Below are 19,929 nucleotides of genomic sequence, written 5' to 3'. Positions count from 1 at the left end.
GCATCTGATTGTCCTGATGCGCAACCTATACTCTGCACAAGAGGCTACTGTAAGGACTGAATATGGAGAAACCGATTGGTTCCCCATTGGAAAGGGTGTGAGACAGGGGTGTATTTTATCACCCTATTTATTTAATCTATACGCAGAACATATCATACGGAAAGCAGGATTGGACCAAGAAGGAGGTGTGAAAATTGGAGGGAGAAATATCAATAATTAAAGATATGCAGATGATACCATACTACTAGCAGAAACCAGTAATGATTTGAAATGAATGCTGATGAAAGTTAAAGAGGAAAGCACAAAAGCAGGACTACAGCTGAATGTCAAAAAGACTAAAGTAATGACAACAGAAGATTTATGCAACTACAGTTGACAATGAGGACATTGAACTTGTCAAGGATTATCAATATCTTGGCACAATCATTAACCAAAATGGAGACAGTAGTCAAGAAATTAGAAGGCTAGGACTGGGAAGGTTAGCTGTGAGAGAACTAGAAAAGGTCCTCAAATGTAAAGATGTATCACTGAACACTAAAGTCAGGATCATTCAGACTATGGTATTTCCGATCTCTATGTATGGATGTGAAAGCTGGACAGTGAAAAAAGCTGATAAGAGAAAAATCAACTCATTTGAAATGTGGTGTTGGAGAAGAGCTTTTCACATACCATGGACCATGAAAAAGACAAATAATTGGGAGTTAGAACAAATTAAACCAGAACAATCACTAGAAGCTAAAATGATGAAACTGAGGTTATCATACTTTGGACACATAATGAGAAGACATGATTCATTAGAAAAGATAATGCTTGGAAAAACAGAAGGAAGTAGAAAAAGAGGAAGGCCAAACAAGAGATGGATTGATTCCATAAAGGAAGCCACAGACCTGAACTTACAAGATCTGAAAAGGGTGGTTCATGAGAGATGCTCTTGGAGGTCACTGATTCATAGGGTCGCCATAAGTCGTAGTCGACTTGCAGGCACATAACAACAACTACAACAACAACAACAACTACAGTGTGGATATGCTCTGAGAGATATATGGAGAAAAGGAAAGCACAGAGAAAAAGAAAATATACATTTTTAAAAAATAAGCAAGGCCCCATGTTGCAGGCTGGGGTTAAAGGTGGGAAATGAATGTGAAAAACTGAAGGTGACTGCGATGGTCATCAAACTCTTTACTTACGGGTTAAAATCTGTGTCCTAATTTATTGGTGGGGCGAAAAACAAACTGCTGTTTATGCATCCCAGACATATCCAGACAACCTTCTCTCAGTGCGAACTTCTATAGAAATAATTGCAAATGTATGGCTTTTTTTTTTCATTTACATCAAAGTGAACAGATATAACTATGAGGATCACAGTAAGCTGATAGCAACTTCAGCTAATGGATAAATATTTGAAATTCTTGTCTACTGACTAAAGCAGAATGTGCCACATAACCAAAGCCAGTACCAACTCTGTGGCAATATTTGGACATAATGCTAATCTACCATTTAGCATTACAATAATGAGCCTGGCCTCATTTTGGACTGATGTGCTGTCCCTCTTCTCTCCTCCTTTGGCAGGAAATTTGAAGTTTCTGCTTCTGTTTTAGATTAACTGCATGTCACCTGAGCTCTACACTGTGGTTAATCTTAACTATGGTTAGTGAAAAGAAGCCAGCTTCATAAACTATGGTTTAAAGTTGGTTTGTTTCCACAAATATAGGAAGCTGCCATATACTGAATCAGACCATTGGTGCGTCTAACTCAGTACTGGCTACACTGACTGACAGCAGCTCTCCAGGGTTTCAGGCAAGAGTCTCTCCCAGCCCTACCTGGAGATGCCAGGGATTGAACTTTCTGCATGCAAGGCAGATGCTCTACCACTGAGCTACAGCCCTTCCCCAAACCATAGTTAAGATTTCCCACAGTTTGTCGAGGTTCAGATAAGACAACCTGCAGTTAATAAAAACAGAGCAAAGTCAGAAGTGAAAGCTTCGAGTCTCCTTGTTATGATGGTACCAGAGGGCAAGGGGGAAGCATGCAAACCACAGGGAGGCTCAACAAGTGAACTATGGTTTTGTGTCATGTCTGAACCAGCACGGTATATAAGTCTCTATTTCGTCTCTGTGTTGTCTTCAGTTTCAGGAGAAGACAAAAATCTCCTCTCCCAAAAACAAAAGTGTTCAAGGCAAGAAGCATGTAGCAGTATTTTATGGGATTGTTTCTTAATAAAAACTGAAATTACCACAAGCAAAGGGATGTTCATAGATCAAAATTAAGTCTAGCTTTTCTAATAAATAGTGATCAAGAAATCAAAGGGACTACACATGTTTGTTTAAGAACCTACTAAACAGGAGGCAGATGGCTGAAGTGAGTTTAAAAAAATTGACAAATGGAAGACAAATATAGTGAAGAATACAGAAGCTTAAGATAAACCAAGTGGAAAAACAGTGAAAGGATGACAGAAAAGTAGACAGGTAACATAAATAAATTAAAAGGAAAATAATGAAAGGAAGGGTATAAATACTTTATTTTCTCACTTCTCTCCTATTTCATGAGAGTTTTGAAAGTATTCAGAACCAATAAAGGTATTATTTCCATTCATTTTGAAACATGATTATACAGACTTGGAATTTATCATTTTACCCTAAGGGATGACAACTGTTCAGGGACACTAGATCAACTTTTTAGCTACTGATCTTCTGTAACATTACTGATGCACAGTTTATTGCTGAAACTTTGTTAATGGAAGAAATGGCAGGGCAGCACATTGTAACAGAAAATGGGGGAAAATTTCAGTTTTTGGTGCCCATTTTACAAAGGTACAACAAATCACAACAAAGTAATGTGATTTCTCTGAAGTTCTTTCCTTTCTTCTCTATCCAAAGGTCAAACAGCCAAGGAATAAGGATTAAGAAGAGATACAACTTTATGCAGCAGATGTGAACAGCATACTCCTTGAAGTGGCAAAAATATGTGTCATGTGCTAGGGAAAAGGTGTCATTAATTGGAACAAGAAATAGTGTGATGGTGAAACTGATACATCTGCTGGAAGCTAGATAAAAATGGTCATAAGGCAACAAAGTGTTTCTCAAAAAGAATCACCAGTCCTTTCCTGTAAAAAGATGACTATTTTGTCATAACATGATTATAATTTTTAGAAGTAACTGAGTACTTTTCATAGGCTATTAAAATAACTTATCCTAAGATAGAAATACTATGTTCATTGCATATACAGGAATACTATATGTAATTATGTGGAAACAAAATGTATGGTATCTATGCACACAAGTGCTAGAATTGTGAATTAAAACTGAGTTTAATTGTAAAAAAAGTACTCGCAAATGTCAAGGTAAGTCTTGTTTCAGTTGGGAAGGAGGCTATTTTAAACCCAATAGAATTGTTGACTTGCAAATAATGCCAGTGCGAGATTAATGCCAAGTACAAAACCCCTAAAGGTATGGTCTTGGATGTGGTGGTGACCATCCCCTTAAGATTAGCTGCTGTTGCCACATTATTACTCAACAAGAAACAAACATTAGACGTATGTCTGTCATGATGAGAAAATGAAATTCAAATGCTTTAAGAAAATGAAAACGATAGCCCAACAACCAGCCAAATAAAAATGATATTCTTTTTAATCAAGAAAATTGAGTATGGTAAAAATGACTTAACAGTTTGTTTAAAGCTGGACATATGTAAAATTTTGATACAGCTTTGAGGACAGCACTTAGTATTACAAAATATTCATACAAGTTTCACATTGTTGTATTGCAATTCTATTTAAGTGCATCTTTCACGCTATAGTCTTAATGTTTTTAGTTACTGTAAACCGCCCAGAGAGCTTCGGCTATGGGGCGGTAAATAAATAAATAGTATCTTATTTCTTTCAGTAGCTAACTTAAGACTTTAGTAGTGCATTGCATAATAACTCTTCAAAATGCTCCTTTCTTCAGAAATCTATGAAACTTTTCCAATAATCACAGAAGGAAGGCTTATTTTTCTAATGCATCCATCTGTTCTTCTTACAGTAAAAAAGACAGCACAGTAACAGGAAATACCCTCACAGCCATTATCTCAAACCCCCAAACTATGGATCACCTAAGTCTTTCAGAACAAGTAAAATATCTTCATTAGTCTGATAATAGTATGTGAAGAAGCTGGCTCAACAAAATGGCTTCCAATATGTTCTTGGGGGAATGGGGTGTGAAACCACATTGTGCAAACATGGTTCACATAAAACTTACATGTTACAATGAAGGTATATATACATACACACACACATTACTGACATTTCCTAGACACACATTTCTATTGCTTTGATAATGTTGCTTTACCAGATTGACTACTGTTGCTTTACTACTGTACAACATATCACTAAATACAACTTTTAAGAAAAGCCAAATGTAAACAGTCTCAGAATATTTTATCAGTAATGTCACTACCATTTAACAAATTAACTGACTTGGTCTCTCAAATCCCTCCCCCAGCCAATAAATCCTAATAAAAGTAGTGGTTATTAGACAGCAATTTGAAATAAGTGGCCTAGATGTGAACAAGTACATTCTGCTTATTGCACTTACATATGTCTTGACAGTAATGCTGAAACAATAGCAAAAATAAAAAATGGAATTTAATAGTTTCAACAGCAGCATACTCAATTTTGAAAACTTATTAGAGATTAATCTGTAATATATACAGGAACTATGAACAAGCATACAAGTTGATACAATTCTGAAGGGGTGATTTACAGCACTACTATAGTTATGCTGTATACATGAAATAAATACCATTTCAAAACCCCACAATTGCCAACCACTACCATGTATTGAACACATTAAGCGGAGAATACAAACAGGACGGTAAAGACTAGACAGCCTCACCAGTGACAAGTCAAAAATCATACACCTGCCTGGTACAAACCACCAGACATCCAGCATTGTTAATTTTCTGTTCAAATCAATGGAACCGAAGTGCATAATTAAATGCTTAAGTACCAATGATTACAACTAAACATGGGCAAAATGCTTAAGTCATATTGATTCCATTATATCGATAGAACTTTTTGTACATTGCATCCATTGCAAATATCTAACTAGCAGGAAAGGCACTGGTTCTAATAGTCTTTATATATTAACATATTTTAATACATAATAGTCCAGATGCAACCCATACTCACAATTCGTGGAATATGTGACTTTCACGAGCCAAAAGAATAAAGTAAACTGTTAATATTGCTCAAATATAGAATTGACTAATGGAGTAGTTTGATTTTACAATGAAGGGTGCCAATGTAGCCATGGTCTTCTATCAAAGCGGGGGGGGGGGACGCAAAAGGATATAGCAGTTAAACCACAGAAACAAAGATGCCCACTTTTGTATAAAATTATTGAAGCCACTGTATTGCGGATTAATAAAACAGTAATAATATTTTTATTTCATAATTCATGCTTTCAATTGTTAAGTATCTTCAATTCAGACCTTTTAGAGCACCTGTATGCTTGATAATGAACTATGCCTATACACTTGCATAATAAATGCAACATCGCCATAATGAATTAAAAAGATTTTTTAAACTTAACAATTAATAGATAATTTCCCATGCTGACAATCCATAGGTTGGAAGAGTCAAATGATACCACAGCTGGGGGTTATTCTGCCAAATGGCTTCCAACAGTGACCATAGCGCTGGGAGGAATGTATATATGTATGTATTCATGTATGTGTACACATGTGAGCATTCATTTGTGTGGAATAGATATAACTTTTTTTTTTTACACGTTCACATGCACTCAGAGATATATGCATACGGGAAAAAACATACCTAATGGAAAGCCCAAATTCAAAGCATCTCAACAGATAGATAAAACTCAGTCAATCACATGCAATTTTTTTGAAAACCACAAAACTTCAACGTAAAATAAAAAAAATGAAAACTTAAGTACAAGCAATTTGTGGAATGCCTGCAGACATAAAAACTAAAAGAAAAAAGTCCATATGAATAACTCAGACATATTTAATATAGATTTCTCTGGAGGAGGGGGTTATTGTAGGTAAAGTGGGAGGGAGAAATACCCCCTCCCCTTAAATCCATCATGAAAGAAAAACAGACAAGATTATAAATAAGAGGCCAAGTTACTGCACACCATGGGATTCTTAATCTGCTACCTGTGGTTTTTCGTAGTTAAAGACTTTTTCTGCAGTGGCAGTGGGAGGGAGCGGTAGGGAAAAAAGAGAAAAATTATGTTTATATGTCAATTTTTACAAACGATCAAACAGCATGCATAAAAAACCAAACTAGAAAACAGAAAATACTGATTGTTATTTTAAAAAAACAAAACCTAAACCTATGACCTTTGAAATGCTATTATTACCTGCGCATCTCGCTTCCTGTATTCTTGAGTTTTGTTGTCGTACTCTGTCATGGCAGCCTGAAGCTTTTTTTCTAGTTTCTCAATTTCCCGTTCATGTTCTCGGACCAGGCAATCCTTTCCTGTGTTATGCTGTTGGAATAGGTGCGTCTTCTCCTGTTCATGCTCCAGTTTCAGCTCTACTATCTGATTGGGCAATGAGGAGTACAGTTCATCAATAGAACATCCCTGTCGTCATGACAACTCATCGTAGAGCTTAATTTCCCACCCTCCACAATTTCAAGTTGACTTTTATTATTATTTTTACGTCATTCTTACCTCACCTTAAAAAGAAACCTTTGTCTTCAGTAAAAAAGAAAATTCCTCCAAGCAATTTTGTTAAGCAAAAGAGGCACATCTTTAAATGCAATGTACTTGTATGGATGTCAGAACGTATTTTTTAAAAACTAAAAAAAAACCATTGTCGCATTCTGCATGTGTTTCCCCAAGTAAACTGCTGTTGCTATCCAGCAGTGATAGATTGAAAATGGCTAAATCAGTCTCTTCTGCTCTTCATGCGTGCATGTGCACGAGCGCACACACACATACACGCATGAGTAAATCTTTTAAATATTTTGTTATGATTTCTCCAAAATAAAACGCCATCTAGGTAACTGTACATTATTTTTTGGTTAAAAGAATCTAATATAGAGAGAGGCTTACATTTTAAACAAGAGCTCTATTATTCCGTTGTCAGCTATGGTATACCAACATAAACAGATGTATGCATTTTGTGAGGGCACCTGCTGTGCTGTAAGCTTGCGCCATGATTTCACAAGAAGTATTCTATTCTCAGGAAGGATCCTTTCCCAGTCCACACCACACTGGATACGATGACCTTAGCCAGTCTTAGCCTGTGCCTGCTAGACTGAATGGCAGCCTGAGACCAAGGCCCTGGTTGCCGCAGCTTTGATACTAATCCCCCCAGGCTGTGCACAATGGCACCCTACCTGGCCTGCAAACTATAGCCAGCTTGGCTGCCTTTGAAGCAGGTGATGAATAGGGGACTGCAGGAAGCCAGCTTTCCTAGTGAACTCCAGGCCACACAGCTGCTAAGAACAGTCACTTGGATTTTTCTTCAGTTTTGGTGGATTTCAGAAGAAAAACACCGTTATCGAGAATATGTTAGTTATATTCAGTGTGAGAATCCCTCCTCTTCTTCTTCAAAAAGGAAAGCAAACAGTAGGAGTCTGTTCAAAATCAATCCTGTTTGTGTGAGGAAAGTGCACAAGTGCCTTATCTTAAAGCAATAACATTTTTTAAACCAGGATTTTCTATCATCATCAGCTGTTCCATGATTTTTGTTATGTTCAAATCTGTCATTGAAAATGACTGAACAGCTGTCATGTGCCTTTTGAATATTATAATTAAAAGATCCCCACTACCTCCACCACCCATTCTGGAACCAAGCAGAAATAATAATTTTTATTCCCAACCTCAGAAGATTGTGTTACATGTTGTATCACACATTTTTGCATGATTTATTAAAACCAACCATCGTAAATATTATCCTAAAACAAAGTAGCATTCAGCAGTGATTACATGGCATTATGCATTCGTTAAAATCAGTTTATGGAAAATATGCTGCTGACCCCCTCCCCCAGCTCACATATGCATACATTTTTATTTGACACATCAAGGCCTAGACCCACTTACAAGGAAGGAAGCATCCTTGATTGGAACAGGATGTGCTTCTGTGTAAAATGAGTGCAGGGATGAAGACAAGTCAAGACACAACACAAGGTTCCTAATTCCTAAGAACTGGATTATTAATATTTGTGTAAATAAAATAAAATGGAAGCTCACTTTACAAATTAATACTAGAAAGACTGTTTTAACTGACACCACAGATTTCCCTCCCCTGACTGATTCTTTGACTGTTCAGTCATCTTGCCATTTTAGTCCCTCTGAACCATGGCCAACTCTACTATGAGACAGAGCGAGGCCTTAGGTGGCCAATGCAGAGGAGTGGACAGAGCTGTGCGTGTCATGTGGCCTGATCTACTTCCGGAGCCCTCTGCTGCAATGCAGCTCACATTCCTGTTGCCAGTGTCAACCATCAGTTTGGTTGCCTTCTGTACAAGGAATGCAGGGAGTTGGTCTCTTGTCCTTTGCCTCTGGCAGCAAAGTGTCTTGGGCCAGCTCTGCCTTGAACCCTTTCAGCTAATCACAGAACAGCTGTGAACAAAAAAGAGAGTAATCAGAAGGGATTTTTTTCCTTTGTGACTCTTTACTGTATTCGGGGTTTTTCATATTAACTGGCAAAATATTTATTTTATTTATTATCATTATTTTTACCCCGCCCTTTTTCCAAAACTGGAACTTACGGCGGCTTCCAGATAAAAGCACACATATAATTAAAAACATACAAAAGTCTAGATTAAAATCAAATTAAACAATTTACAGTATTAAAACCATTCATACATACAGTTAAAATAATTCAAACTCAGTTTAAAATAATACAATTAGGCAACAGCAATGCAGCACCCTTCAAGACCTGTCCTTAACAGCTTTAAAAATAAAATAAAAAAGTCTTTGCTTGCCGACGGAAGGACTGCAAGGAGGGGGCCATTCTTGCTTCCCTAGGAAGGGAGTTCCAAAGCCTCGGGGCAGCCACCGAAAAGGCCCTATCTCGCGTCCCCACTAGTCGTGCTTGTGAGAACGTAGGTATTGAGAGAAGAGCCTCTCCTGAGGATCTCAGGGCCCAGGCAGGCTCATAATATCCATTATTATGACAAAGAGAGTGTAAAGCAGAGGGGAGGTCCATGTATTTACAGGAATCGGGATGGTGGGGAGGGAGGGAAATAGCTCTGTGTGTTTTGAACAGACATAGCGTCCCTCTGAGGACTTCTCCTTTAGGACTAAATGACAGCACTGACTTAGATGGTGAATGTAACACTTTGCATTTGGTGACACTACTGGTATGGAAACTGAACCTGCCCACTACCCCGGTGATCCTAATGTCTTAGAAGCAACAGTTGTGTCCCTGTTTCAGGAGTCTTTCAACTATATCCTGTTATGATAACCGTCCAGGGTTTCATTTCTTGGACTTGCCATTATGTGATGGCAAACCTGGAATTAAGCAACGGGATGTTTAAATATAGACACGCAGCAACAGAGGAAATTTCCCTTCTGACCGCACCACTGACCTCCCTTCCTCCAGCTGAGTCACTGCTGCTTACCAGAAGAGAGAGCCGAAGTGGCAAGGTGTCAGGGAGGTGCAAACAAGTCAGCAGCACCAATCCAGCAGTCCTGCCAGCATGTTTGCACTGTACTATCTCCACTGTCCCTCTCTTAGGAACGCAGTAGCAACTCAGCTCGAGGGTGGTCAGGTGAGCGGCACAGCCCCATCACACTGTCCATTACTGCCTATTATTCATTGCTGAAGTTATGAATAATCAGATGATGAAAACCAAAATATAATGAATAAATAACTAGTTAATGGTAAAACAGAGCTTTGGTGGATACTAGCTGTCATGTCCAGCCCTTAATGTCATAAGCCATGTCAAGAACTCTTGGCAAAGGGGGCAGGAGGTGAACAAGGACTGGGAAGTAGAGGAAAAGATGAGTGGGTTGTCAGAGGAGGGGGATGAGACCAGGGAAGATAGTGGCAGACTGATTAATGACAGCCCCGCCCCTGAGGCTCTGGTTGCTGCCGAAGAGACAGAGCTGGATGAGGATCATCCACTTACCATGCTTCCAGGCCTGCCCAACCTCAGAGCCACCTCCAGAGTTGGAGCCATCCCCATCTATCCGGAGGGAGGAGTCGAAGGCAGAAACAGAGGCATCAGAGGACCTGGAGGAGCTATCACCACCCCAGCATCAAGAATGCACTGGCAGCTACACAGGCAAGAACAGAGTGGTCCTTCTCCCCAGCTCCTGCGAGGGATTGCCTGTTTGCTTGCCCAGTCCAAATGTAGGAGACAGGCCCCATGCAAGTAGAGAACCGACCCCAAGTCTACTTAATTCGTCTCGGGGGTTTGTCCAATTGTTGTTACAATGTCTTAGTTTGAGTAGCCATGCCTAGGAATGCTGTGTGATCTGTAAGCTATTCTATGAAATGGTCTCAGCTTAATTTTTTCATTAAACATAATGGAGAAAAACACACCAGCGAGTCTGAGTATCAATCAAACGGGGATGGCCAGGATACTCCACCCCACACTCCACTGCCTCTGCTGAAAGCATGAGAAAAACAAAAGAATTGAGGAAAGGCATGTCCAGGAAATTGCCTATCATCCTTCATTGTCCTTATATCCACTTGTTGCTCTGCCTTTTCATCTTCACATGGTTATCTACACTTCCCCCTTCTCCTGAGAAGGGGGAAGAGGACTGAAAACAATCAGCATGCAGGTCCATTGCTGCACTTTTAAGTCCTTCCCAGTGATCCCAACAATGGAAGAGGACTGTTGCTCAGCACTTACCTTTAGTACACCTTCTACTTCTAACACCCTTGTTTCCTCACCCTAGCCCCACCAGTTAGAGGACTTTGGTTAAGTAAAGAGGGATGATTGTTGGCATATGCTAACAGGCTGCACGAGAGGGAGAGAAGAGAAGCAGGGACAACATCAACTCTCCTGAGAAGCCAGCTCTATCAGGCTCCATCCTTCATCAACTATCACCTGGCAGCAGCCATTTCATTAGGTTGCCGCAAAGGGGGAAATGGAAGCAAGGCTATTCCAGAGCTACTCTCTTTAATTGCTCCCATTCCAGATGGTCACTGGAACTTTTTCAATGGAGTGTGCATGTGGCATTGGCTGCTCCCACTGTTGCCATGCACCCCCTGGATCCATGAGGGAAAACAGCCCTCAGGCTGAAAAAGCTTCTAAATGGAATTATGAGTAGGCTGTGGGTTCATGTAATCCCTCCCAGCCCCTCTCCCATATAAATCCCCCACTAGCCTTGTCCATCATTAAAGCTTATGAGCAGTATTCAACTAACTCATCCCATCAACACACAGATTACAGCTAGCTCAACAGGACTTTCCCCCTCCTCCCGGTGCCATCCTTAAATCTGCTCTGGAGGCTTGGGGGAAGCCCTTGAACATATTTAGGGGCATGCGGAGGGAGGATGGGGAGGAAGTCCTGTTGTGCTAGCAATAAACTTTCCATTGACAGGACCCTGACTTAGCAGTACATTGAATACAATCCTATGTTAGCACCATTAATTACAGCTGATACTGAATTGTTCTTAACCAGAGTTTTGAAAACAGGATCAATCCAAGTTTTAAGTCTTGGTTAACAATTATCACTGGTTAGCATTGACCATAGTTAAGGCTGGTTAGACAGATGCCTTAGCCATGATTAGAACAAATAGGAGAAGGGGGCAGAGCTGGCGCACCTGCAAAATGGAGGCATAGTCTGGGAGCTCCTCTGCCTGGTATTCATTTATGCCTGTTGTTGAGGGAAAGATGCTAAATTTTACCAACATTTGATGCACACACACACACACACACCCGATAGGGGATGATAGCTGGAGTGGCCAGAAGAAAAAATTTGGATTTACCCCACTACTTCTGACCCACGGGGAGAAGCGTTGGCTCAAGGCCTGCATCTGAAGAAATAATGAAATCACTGCTAAATATGGTGCCGCCTTTCCCCACGCCTGGAGGTGATATGCAGCCTGAACGTATGGTGGGGATACAAGAAGCAGTTGAGGTAGCGGCTAAAGTAGAAATACAAACACAACTTCTAGCATTTAAAAATGAGCTTATGGAAAGCTGGGCTACTATTTTGAATGAAAAGCTGGGAGACTTAACAGTTAGAATGGAAAAAATGGAATCAAATGTAGCAAAAATGGGAGAAAAAATGACAGAGCAGGGAAGAGATGTTAAAATACCCAAAAAGGCTTATATAGAAACTAAAATCAAGCTGGAAGGCCTGGAAAATCGCAATAGAAGAGGAATCTGAGATTTAGTGGACTGGATGAAGGAACTGAACAAGATAATATTAAATCATTCCTTGTTAATTGGCTGAACTCACTGTTACCAGAATTCCCACTTACAGAGGAAGATTTTGAAAGAGCCCACAGGGCATTGAGACCACGTCACAAAGAGGGTCCCAGAGATACCATTGTTTGTTTTGCTAAGTACACAAAAAAGCCTTCTAAAACAGTTAAGGAGCTTGGAAGCTGTTAAATTTAAAGACACCACGACCCTAGTTCTTCAAGATCTCTCCCCTGAAACTTTACAAGGACGGAGACACCTGAGACTATATACTCTAAAGCTGCAAGAGGCAGGCTTTAAATACTTTTGGGGGTTTCCATTTTGCCTCATTGTCCCATACAAGGGAGTGACACACTCAGCTACAACAATAAAGGAATCGAAAAATATCTTGAAAATTTTACATCTGGTTCCCCCCGAGGAGAATGGTGCTGTGGTAGACGGCAGTGAATCCAATGAAGAATATACCCTGGATTCTGACAGTGATGAAGATGATGGGAGAAAGTGAGAAGGAAAAGACCTCAGAAAACACAACAGGATAAAATAGAAAGAAACAACTATGATGGCAATTATCCCCTGCAATGTTCTCTGCGCAATCTACCAAATCGTAGGAGATAAAACTACATGATGCACATACTAGGAAGTACTACAGAAGCTAGCTACATGTTTAATAGTTACACACAACCAAAACAGAACTTGGAAATCTCTCCAACATATTAAGTAAAGGTAATTAAATTTGTTTAGGCATTGCAGTAAATACGATAAAAAAAGAAAAGACGGTGAGAGGTCCTGTGCTATGTGGCCATTCCATGAAGAAATAGAATGGTACTCCAACAGTTTATTTCTGTTTGTATAATTCTATAGTGTAAGAAAGGGAGGAGGAAATTAACTTAATTTATATAGTTTTTCTCTTCCCCCCCTTTCCTTTAAATTAAAAAATGGAACAAGAGGAATGCGAAATATGTTCTGGGGGAGGAGTAGCATTAGGGATAATTTGTTTGTTGTTAGTCTCATTGCTTCCCCCCATTAATTGAACCCGCAGTTTAGCCAAGTCTCGAAGAGTGGGGTGTATTGGCAGGGTTAACTGGGGGGAAGGGAGGGAAGGGAAGTTTTGGGACAAGAGGAAAAGAAAGAAAAAGGGGAAAGGAGAGGGGAAAAGACAACCACCTGGTTCAATTAAAAAGGGAGCTTATAAACAGTCCAAGCAGATAATATATTCAGATGAATACAAATACTGGATTGAGGATTGTCACACTAAACATAAAGGGGATGGGTTCTGTAATAAAGAGGAATAGGCTGCACAAATTGGTTAAAAATCTGCAACCCAAGATCTTAATATTACAGTAGGGCCCCGCTTCTCAGCGCCCCGCGTTTCAGCATTCCGCTAATACAGTGCCAGCTGGGTAATCAGCTGGAGTGGGGGCTGGAGCTCCCCGAGCTCCAGGTGATCTCCCCAGAGGAGGGGAAGATCAGCTGTACCGTGCTGTAGCTGATCTTCTCCTCTTCCTGCGCAGACTCCCGCACTACAGCTGATCACGCCGGAGGAGGTCTCTGGCGTGATCAGCATGATCCGGCGTGATCAGCGGGTTAGGTTCCAGACCTCCACGCTACAGCTGATTATTTATTTATTTATTTATTTATTGCATTTATTAGTTGCCCATCTGGCTGGCTGTCCAGCCACTCTGGGCGACGTACAAAATAAAAACATACAAATACATTAAAACATTAAAAATCTCAACAATAATAATAAAACCTAACCCACTCCAAAAGCCTGCCTGAAGAGCCAGGTCTTCAAGGCCCGGCGGACGCTCATCATAGAGGGGGCATGGCGGAGATCATTTGGGAGGGAATTCCACAAAGTGGGGGCCACAATTGAAAAAGCCCTCTCCCTAGTTCTCACCAGTCTAGCTGTTTTAACTGGTGGGATAGAGAGAAGGTCTTCTGAGGCTGATCTTGTTGAGTGGCATCCCTGATGATGTTGGAGGCGCTCCTTCAGATAGACTGGGCCGAAACCGTATAGGGTTTTAAAGATCAGAACCAGCACCTTGAATTGGGCCCGAAAAACAACCGGTAACCAGTGCAACTCCTTCAGCACTGTTGTGATGTAATCTCGCCAGCGGCTGCCTTTAATCAGGCGAGCCGCTGCATTCTGTACCAGTTGCAGCTTCCGGACCGTTTTCAAGGGTAACCCCACGTAGAGCGCATTACAGTAGTCTAGGCGAGAGGAGACCAGGGCATGTACCACAGATGGGAGCAGATGATTGGGAAGGTAGGGGCGCAGCCTCTGTATCAGATGGAGTTGATACAGCGCCGCCCGGCTCACAGCCGAGACCTGAGCCTCCATGGACAGCTGGGAGTCAAGAATGACCCCCAGGCTGCGGACCTGGTCTTTCAGGGGCAATTGTACCCTGTTGAGCACCAGGTCAACACCCCCCAACCTTCCCTTGTCTCCCACAAACAGTACCTCGGTTTGTCAGGGTTCAGCTTCAGCTTATTCCTTCCCATCCAGCCACTCACCGACTCCAGGCACTTGGATAGGGTTTCTACAGCCAACCTGAAGATTTGAATGAGAGATAGAGCTGCGTATCATCCACATACTGGTGACACTGTAGCCCAAATCTTCTGATGATAGCCCCCAGCAGCTTTATATAGATGTTGAATAGCATCGGGGAGAGGATGGAGCCCTGTGGCACCCCACAAGTGAGAGGCCAAGGATCCGAAACCTTATCCCCCAATGCCACACTCTGGTACCTACCAGAGCGGAAGGAATGGAACCACTGCAATACAGTGCCCCCTATGCCTAACCAGGCGGTTCAGAAGGATACCGTGGTCAACGGTATCAAAAGCCGCTGAGAGATCCAGGAGGACAAGGAAGGTGCATTCGCCCCTATCCAATGCCCTCCTCATATCATCCACCAAGGCGACCAAGGCCGTTTCAGTCCCATGTCCAGGCCTGAAGCCTGATTGAAATGGATCCAAATAATCCATTTCCTCCAAATGCACTTGCAACTGCTTCACCACCACCCGCTCAACTGCCTTGCTCAGGAATGGCAGATTTTAGACTGGGCGAAAGTTGTTCAGATCTTGGGGATCCAAGGAGGGTTTCTTTAGAATTGGTTTTATTACTGCCTCCTTGAGAGCTGATGGCATTACTCCCTCTTCCAGGGACGTATTTACCACCATCTTGATCCCCTCGCCCAGTCTGTCCTTGCAGCTCATAATGAGCCACGACGGGCAAGGGTCGAGTAAGCAAGTGGTTGGCTTTAAGGTTGAAAGCACCTTGTTTCAGCGGTTTTCACTTTTCGGCGGGGGTCTGGAACCTAACCTGCCGTATGAGTGGGGCCCTACTGTACAGGAAACTGTACAGGGACTGAAGGTAGAGCCTGACACTGATTTTATGATTTTATGCCTTCTACATTAAATTTTACCCTTGTAGTCCCGTTTAGTACCGCTCCCTATATATATGTATATATGTGTGTTTATATTTATATTGTATTTTATGTATTTTAATTGTATTTTATGTATCTTAATTTATTTTAATGTTTTGTGATTTTATTGTTTACAATTTTATTATGTAAATGCTTGATTTTATTTTTGTAAGCCGCCCTGAGTGCCCTATTATAGGATAGAAATATTTTAAATAAATAAATAAACCCATGGTGCTAAACTAATTGATGGTCTCTTAAACAATAAAATATGGAAGCATAATTTTTTTTAGCAAAAAGGTCAAATAAGGCAAGAGGGGTAGCACTGTTAATTAGAGATGATCTAAATTTTGAACCTAAGAAGCTTTATGGATAAACAAGGAAGATTTCTTTTTGTAGAGGGGAAACTGGCCAGACTAGGAGTAATTACATTTTTGACTTTTTTATGCCCCCAATACTGGACAATTAAAATTGTTTCACATACTACTGAATAAATTATATAAATTTACAAAAACCAACATAATATTGGGAGGAGATACCAATATTAATTTACAAAGACTGCCTGGATGAGGGATAACTACTAAAAGAAGCTTATAAGCAAAAAATACTTTTAAACAATATACACAAGAGAGGACTGAGGGAGGTATGGCCAGAATTACATTCAGATTTCAGACACTCATTTTTGTCTAGAGTGCATGGCTCTTTTTCACAATTAGATACTATAATTTTATCGGAGTCTTTATGCCCCCAAGTTGTCAATGCACAAATAGGTGAAATAAAAGTTACAGACCATGCTCCTGTCAGTCTAATACTGAAGCAGCAAATCTCTGCCAAGACGAGCTATAATTGGAGACTTAACCCAAGTCTGGTTGCTTCAAAACACAGTAGGGGAAAAATAAGAAGGGTCTCAGTAATTACTTTAAAGATAATGCAAATGAGGAAATATCAGAAAAATTAGATGTGAGGCAATTAAATCGGTGGTAAGAGGAATATGTACTAGCGAATGGTCTCACCAAAAAGAGGTCAAAAAGCAGCACTTAGAAGCTTTAGGGGGAAAATTGGCAAAACTAAAATAGGAATATAAAAGAACAGGATCTGCCAAAATAAGGAGAAAAATGGAACAAAAACCCAGAATTAAATTTGGCAGATATAGATGATACCATGGTCAATAGGCTATAACTTAAAACAATGATACTATGAATTCGATGGAAAAGGTTCTAAAATATTAACAAACAGGGTAAAAAAAAGGAGAAGGTAAAATTTGATCCGGACTCTTCATACAGGGAATACAACCTCTCCCCTACTAAATGATAGTCATAGAGATGGAGGAGGTTCTTACTAATTTTAATGAATAACTATATAGACATGAACAAAAAGACCACATACTCATCCAAAACTACCAGTGCAACTTAAACACCTCCAGATTATCTAGAGAAGAACAAGAAATATTAGAAATTCCTATCATAGTTGAAGAAATCTTAGATGCAATCAAATCACTAAAACCCAACAAAGCCGTAGGGCCTGATAGGTTCACAGGAAATTTTTATAAGACTTATTACACAGCCATAAGAGTGGCTGTATACTATAGCCAGCATGGATTTTTCACATTCCACAATGTTAAATTGAAAATATCCCCATGCCATCTTGATGCTTCCCATGAGCTCATTTCAAAACAAAACCTTACAAAACTTACAGTCCTGAACTCAGAAATGCTTGCTTAACAACCCTCTCAATTTTCATAGTGATACACAAAACAGTCAGAGAGAATAGAGAGTTCAAAGTTTAAAAAGAGGAAAAAACTAGACCCCTTATGGGCTTTTTTCTGTCAGAGTTCTCATAATTAGTTGAAATTAATTAAAAATTAGCCATGTACACAGAGTACCTGTAATCCTATTACTGACCTTGTCCCATACTCTGACCTTCACCTTCTGCAGTTTAAAAGTTAAAAAAAGTCTGGCTGATTTTTAATTAATTTAATAAATTTAGCATTGAACTGAATGATAATGTCGGGCATACTCAGTAAGAACCAACTGTCAGTGTTCTAAAAGTTAGACTCACAGCTGCTGGGCTTGCCTAATCAGGGGGCCACACCCACACTAGACCTTTGTTTTACTTGAGACAGTTATGGCTTCCTCCAAAGAATCCTGGGAAGTGTAGTCTGTGAAAGGTGCTGAGAAGAGACTCCTATTCCCCTGACAAAGCTCCAGTGGCCAGAGCTTCAGTGGCCAGAGTGGTTTAACAGTCAAGCCACTCTGATTGAAGCTCTATAAGGGAAACAGGGCGTCTCCTAGCAACTCTCAGCACCCTTTACTAACTACATTACCCAGGATTTTTTGGGAGAAACCATGACTGTCTAAAGTGACATAAAGGTCTGGTGTGTATGTGGCCAGGACAACTTTGGTTTAAATTTGGGTGGGAGGCTACACGTGCCTGCTGTAGAATAAAAAAAGTGGGGGGAACACTTCAATCATACTGTTCACAATGTTTTCCCTTTGGAAAGGAAAGAGGCTTCCCCTCTGCCCAGTGCCCACCATCCAATCTTCTCCCCTCCCTGCCCCTCCCCCAGGTCAGTTTTACCTATCCTAATCATGACTGCACACAAATAAATCCCACTGAACTCAAAAACTATGCAAATGGTCTCAGGCTATGGTCTCAACACACATAAGGCCAGCTCCCTGCTGAAGCTAAGCAGGGTCAGGTCTGGTCAGTGCCTGGATGGGGGACCGCCTGGGAACCATATCTAAGCCACCTTAGGTTTCTATCATGAAAAGAAAGGTCGGGTATAAATGTAATAAATAAATAAATTAATGAAATGATCAAACCCACCCTCCCTTCTCCTCCCTCCTTCCCCCTTCCCCTCCTCCTCCCCCCATGGTCAGTTTTACCTATCTTAAGAATGAATGCACGGGAGTAAATACTATTACACTCAATAAGCATGCAAATGATCAAATCTGCCCTCCCCTCCTCCTTCCTCTCATCACCTCCCTTTTGCCCTTTCCCTCCCCCTTCCTTTGTCCCTCCTCATCCAATCCCCTCCTTCCCCATCCCCCTCCTTCTGCTCCCTTCTCCCCTCTCCTTTCCCCTCCCCCTTCTCCTGCCCCATGGTCAGTTTTATCTATCCTAACCATGATTTCATGGGAGTAAATCCCATTGAACTCAGTAAGCATGCAAATGATCAGACCAGCCTTTCCCCTCTTCTCTCCCTTCCTCCTGTCATGCCCCTCAGAGGACTCATCCGAGGAGGAAGAGGAACAGGAGACTGCAGACGCAGGAGAGGGGACTAGCAGGGAGACAGCACAGAACCCTTCACCAGACCAGGGACAACCCCTGAGGGAGCCTACCTCTCAGAGTCAGGAAGCGACCAGGAGGCTGCCCCTTCCCCAGCAGAGGGAAGACACCAACAGCTGTTGCAGCAATGAAGGCAATTGGCACGATTAAGGAGCAGGAGAGCTCGCAAGAACACAGGCTGATTGTAAGCACCTGCGCCTTGTAAGCCTGATTGTAAGCCTGATCTAATGCAGAATATAAAAGACTGAAAGGAAAGGGAGACTCATTGCTAGAGTCAACCTGAAGCCTTGGTGCAGACATTACTCCAGATCTCCTGTCGACCTGTACCCTTGGATCCTGCCCTGTCTGATCGGAATCTCTTGGTTTATGAACATTGGACTACTTTAAAGACTCAACTCTCTGCATTCCCCTTTGGCACTTCCCAAATAGTAACACACTGCCTGGCAGATTTATGGTCTGGCCTGCGGCTGGTATCTGTTAATTAGCGGCTCGCCTCTGTACACCCCAGCATTTGATACCTCCTCCCCTCCCCTCTTCCTCCTCCCCTGCCCACTTCAGTCCTCCTTCCCTCCCCCCTGGTCAGTTTTACCTATCCTAAGCATGACTGCAGGGGAGTAAATCCAACTGAACTCAATAAGCATGTAAATGATCAATCCATTCTCTGCAAACTTGCACAGGATCTCATTTCTTACCTCCCGGATTAAAAAGCAGAGAAATTCACTAATAGCCAAAAAAAACCTTGTGGTTTAAGAATGTACCTAAAGCCACAGATATTTCTATAAAACTTTAAAAAGCATGGAAATTGGGCAGCTATAGTGAATGCACCAGGGGAGCAGGAGACCTGACCTCCTCTCTGATATATTGGACTGCCCTACAAATT

At 41.1% G+C, this 19,929-nt stretch overlaps 1 protein-coding gene across 7 annotated transcripts in view; it reads right to left on the bottom strand.

Moving 5' to 3' along the window:
* Positions 1 to 19,929, bottom strand: part of CEP112 (centrosomal protein 112) — a 433,937-nt gene that overhangs the window by 178,634 nt on the left and 235,374 nt on the right. For all 7 annotated transcript variants that reach the window (XM_061615587.1, XM_061615581.1, XM_061615583.1 and 4 more), the window contains one exon: positions 6,363 to 6,545. In XM_061615587.1, the coding sequence (XP_061471571.1) occupies positions 6,363 to 6,545 (183 nt within the window). The remainder of the gene's footprint in view (positions 1 to 6,362; positions 6,546 to 19,929) is intronic.

Source organism: Rhineura floridana, chromosome 3, assembly GCF_030035675.1.
Source record: "Rhineura floridana isolate rRhiFlo1 chromosome 3, rRhiFlo1.hap2, whole genome shotgun sequence".
In the NCBI taxonomy this organism is placed as follows: Eukaryota; Metazoa; Chordata; class Lepidosauria; order Squamata; family Rhineuridae; genus Rhineura; species Rhineura floridana.
This window is presented reverse-complemented; position numbering and strand designations above follow the sequence as displayed.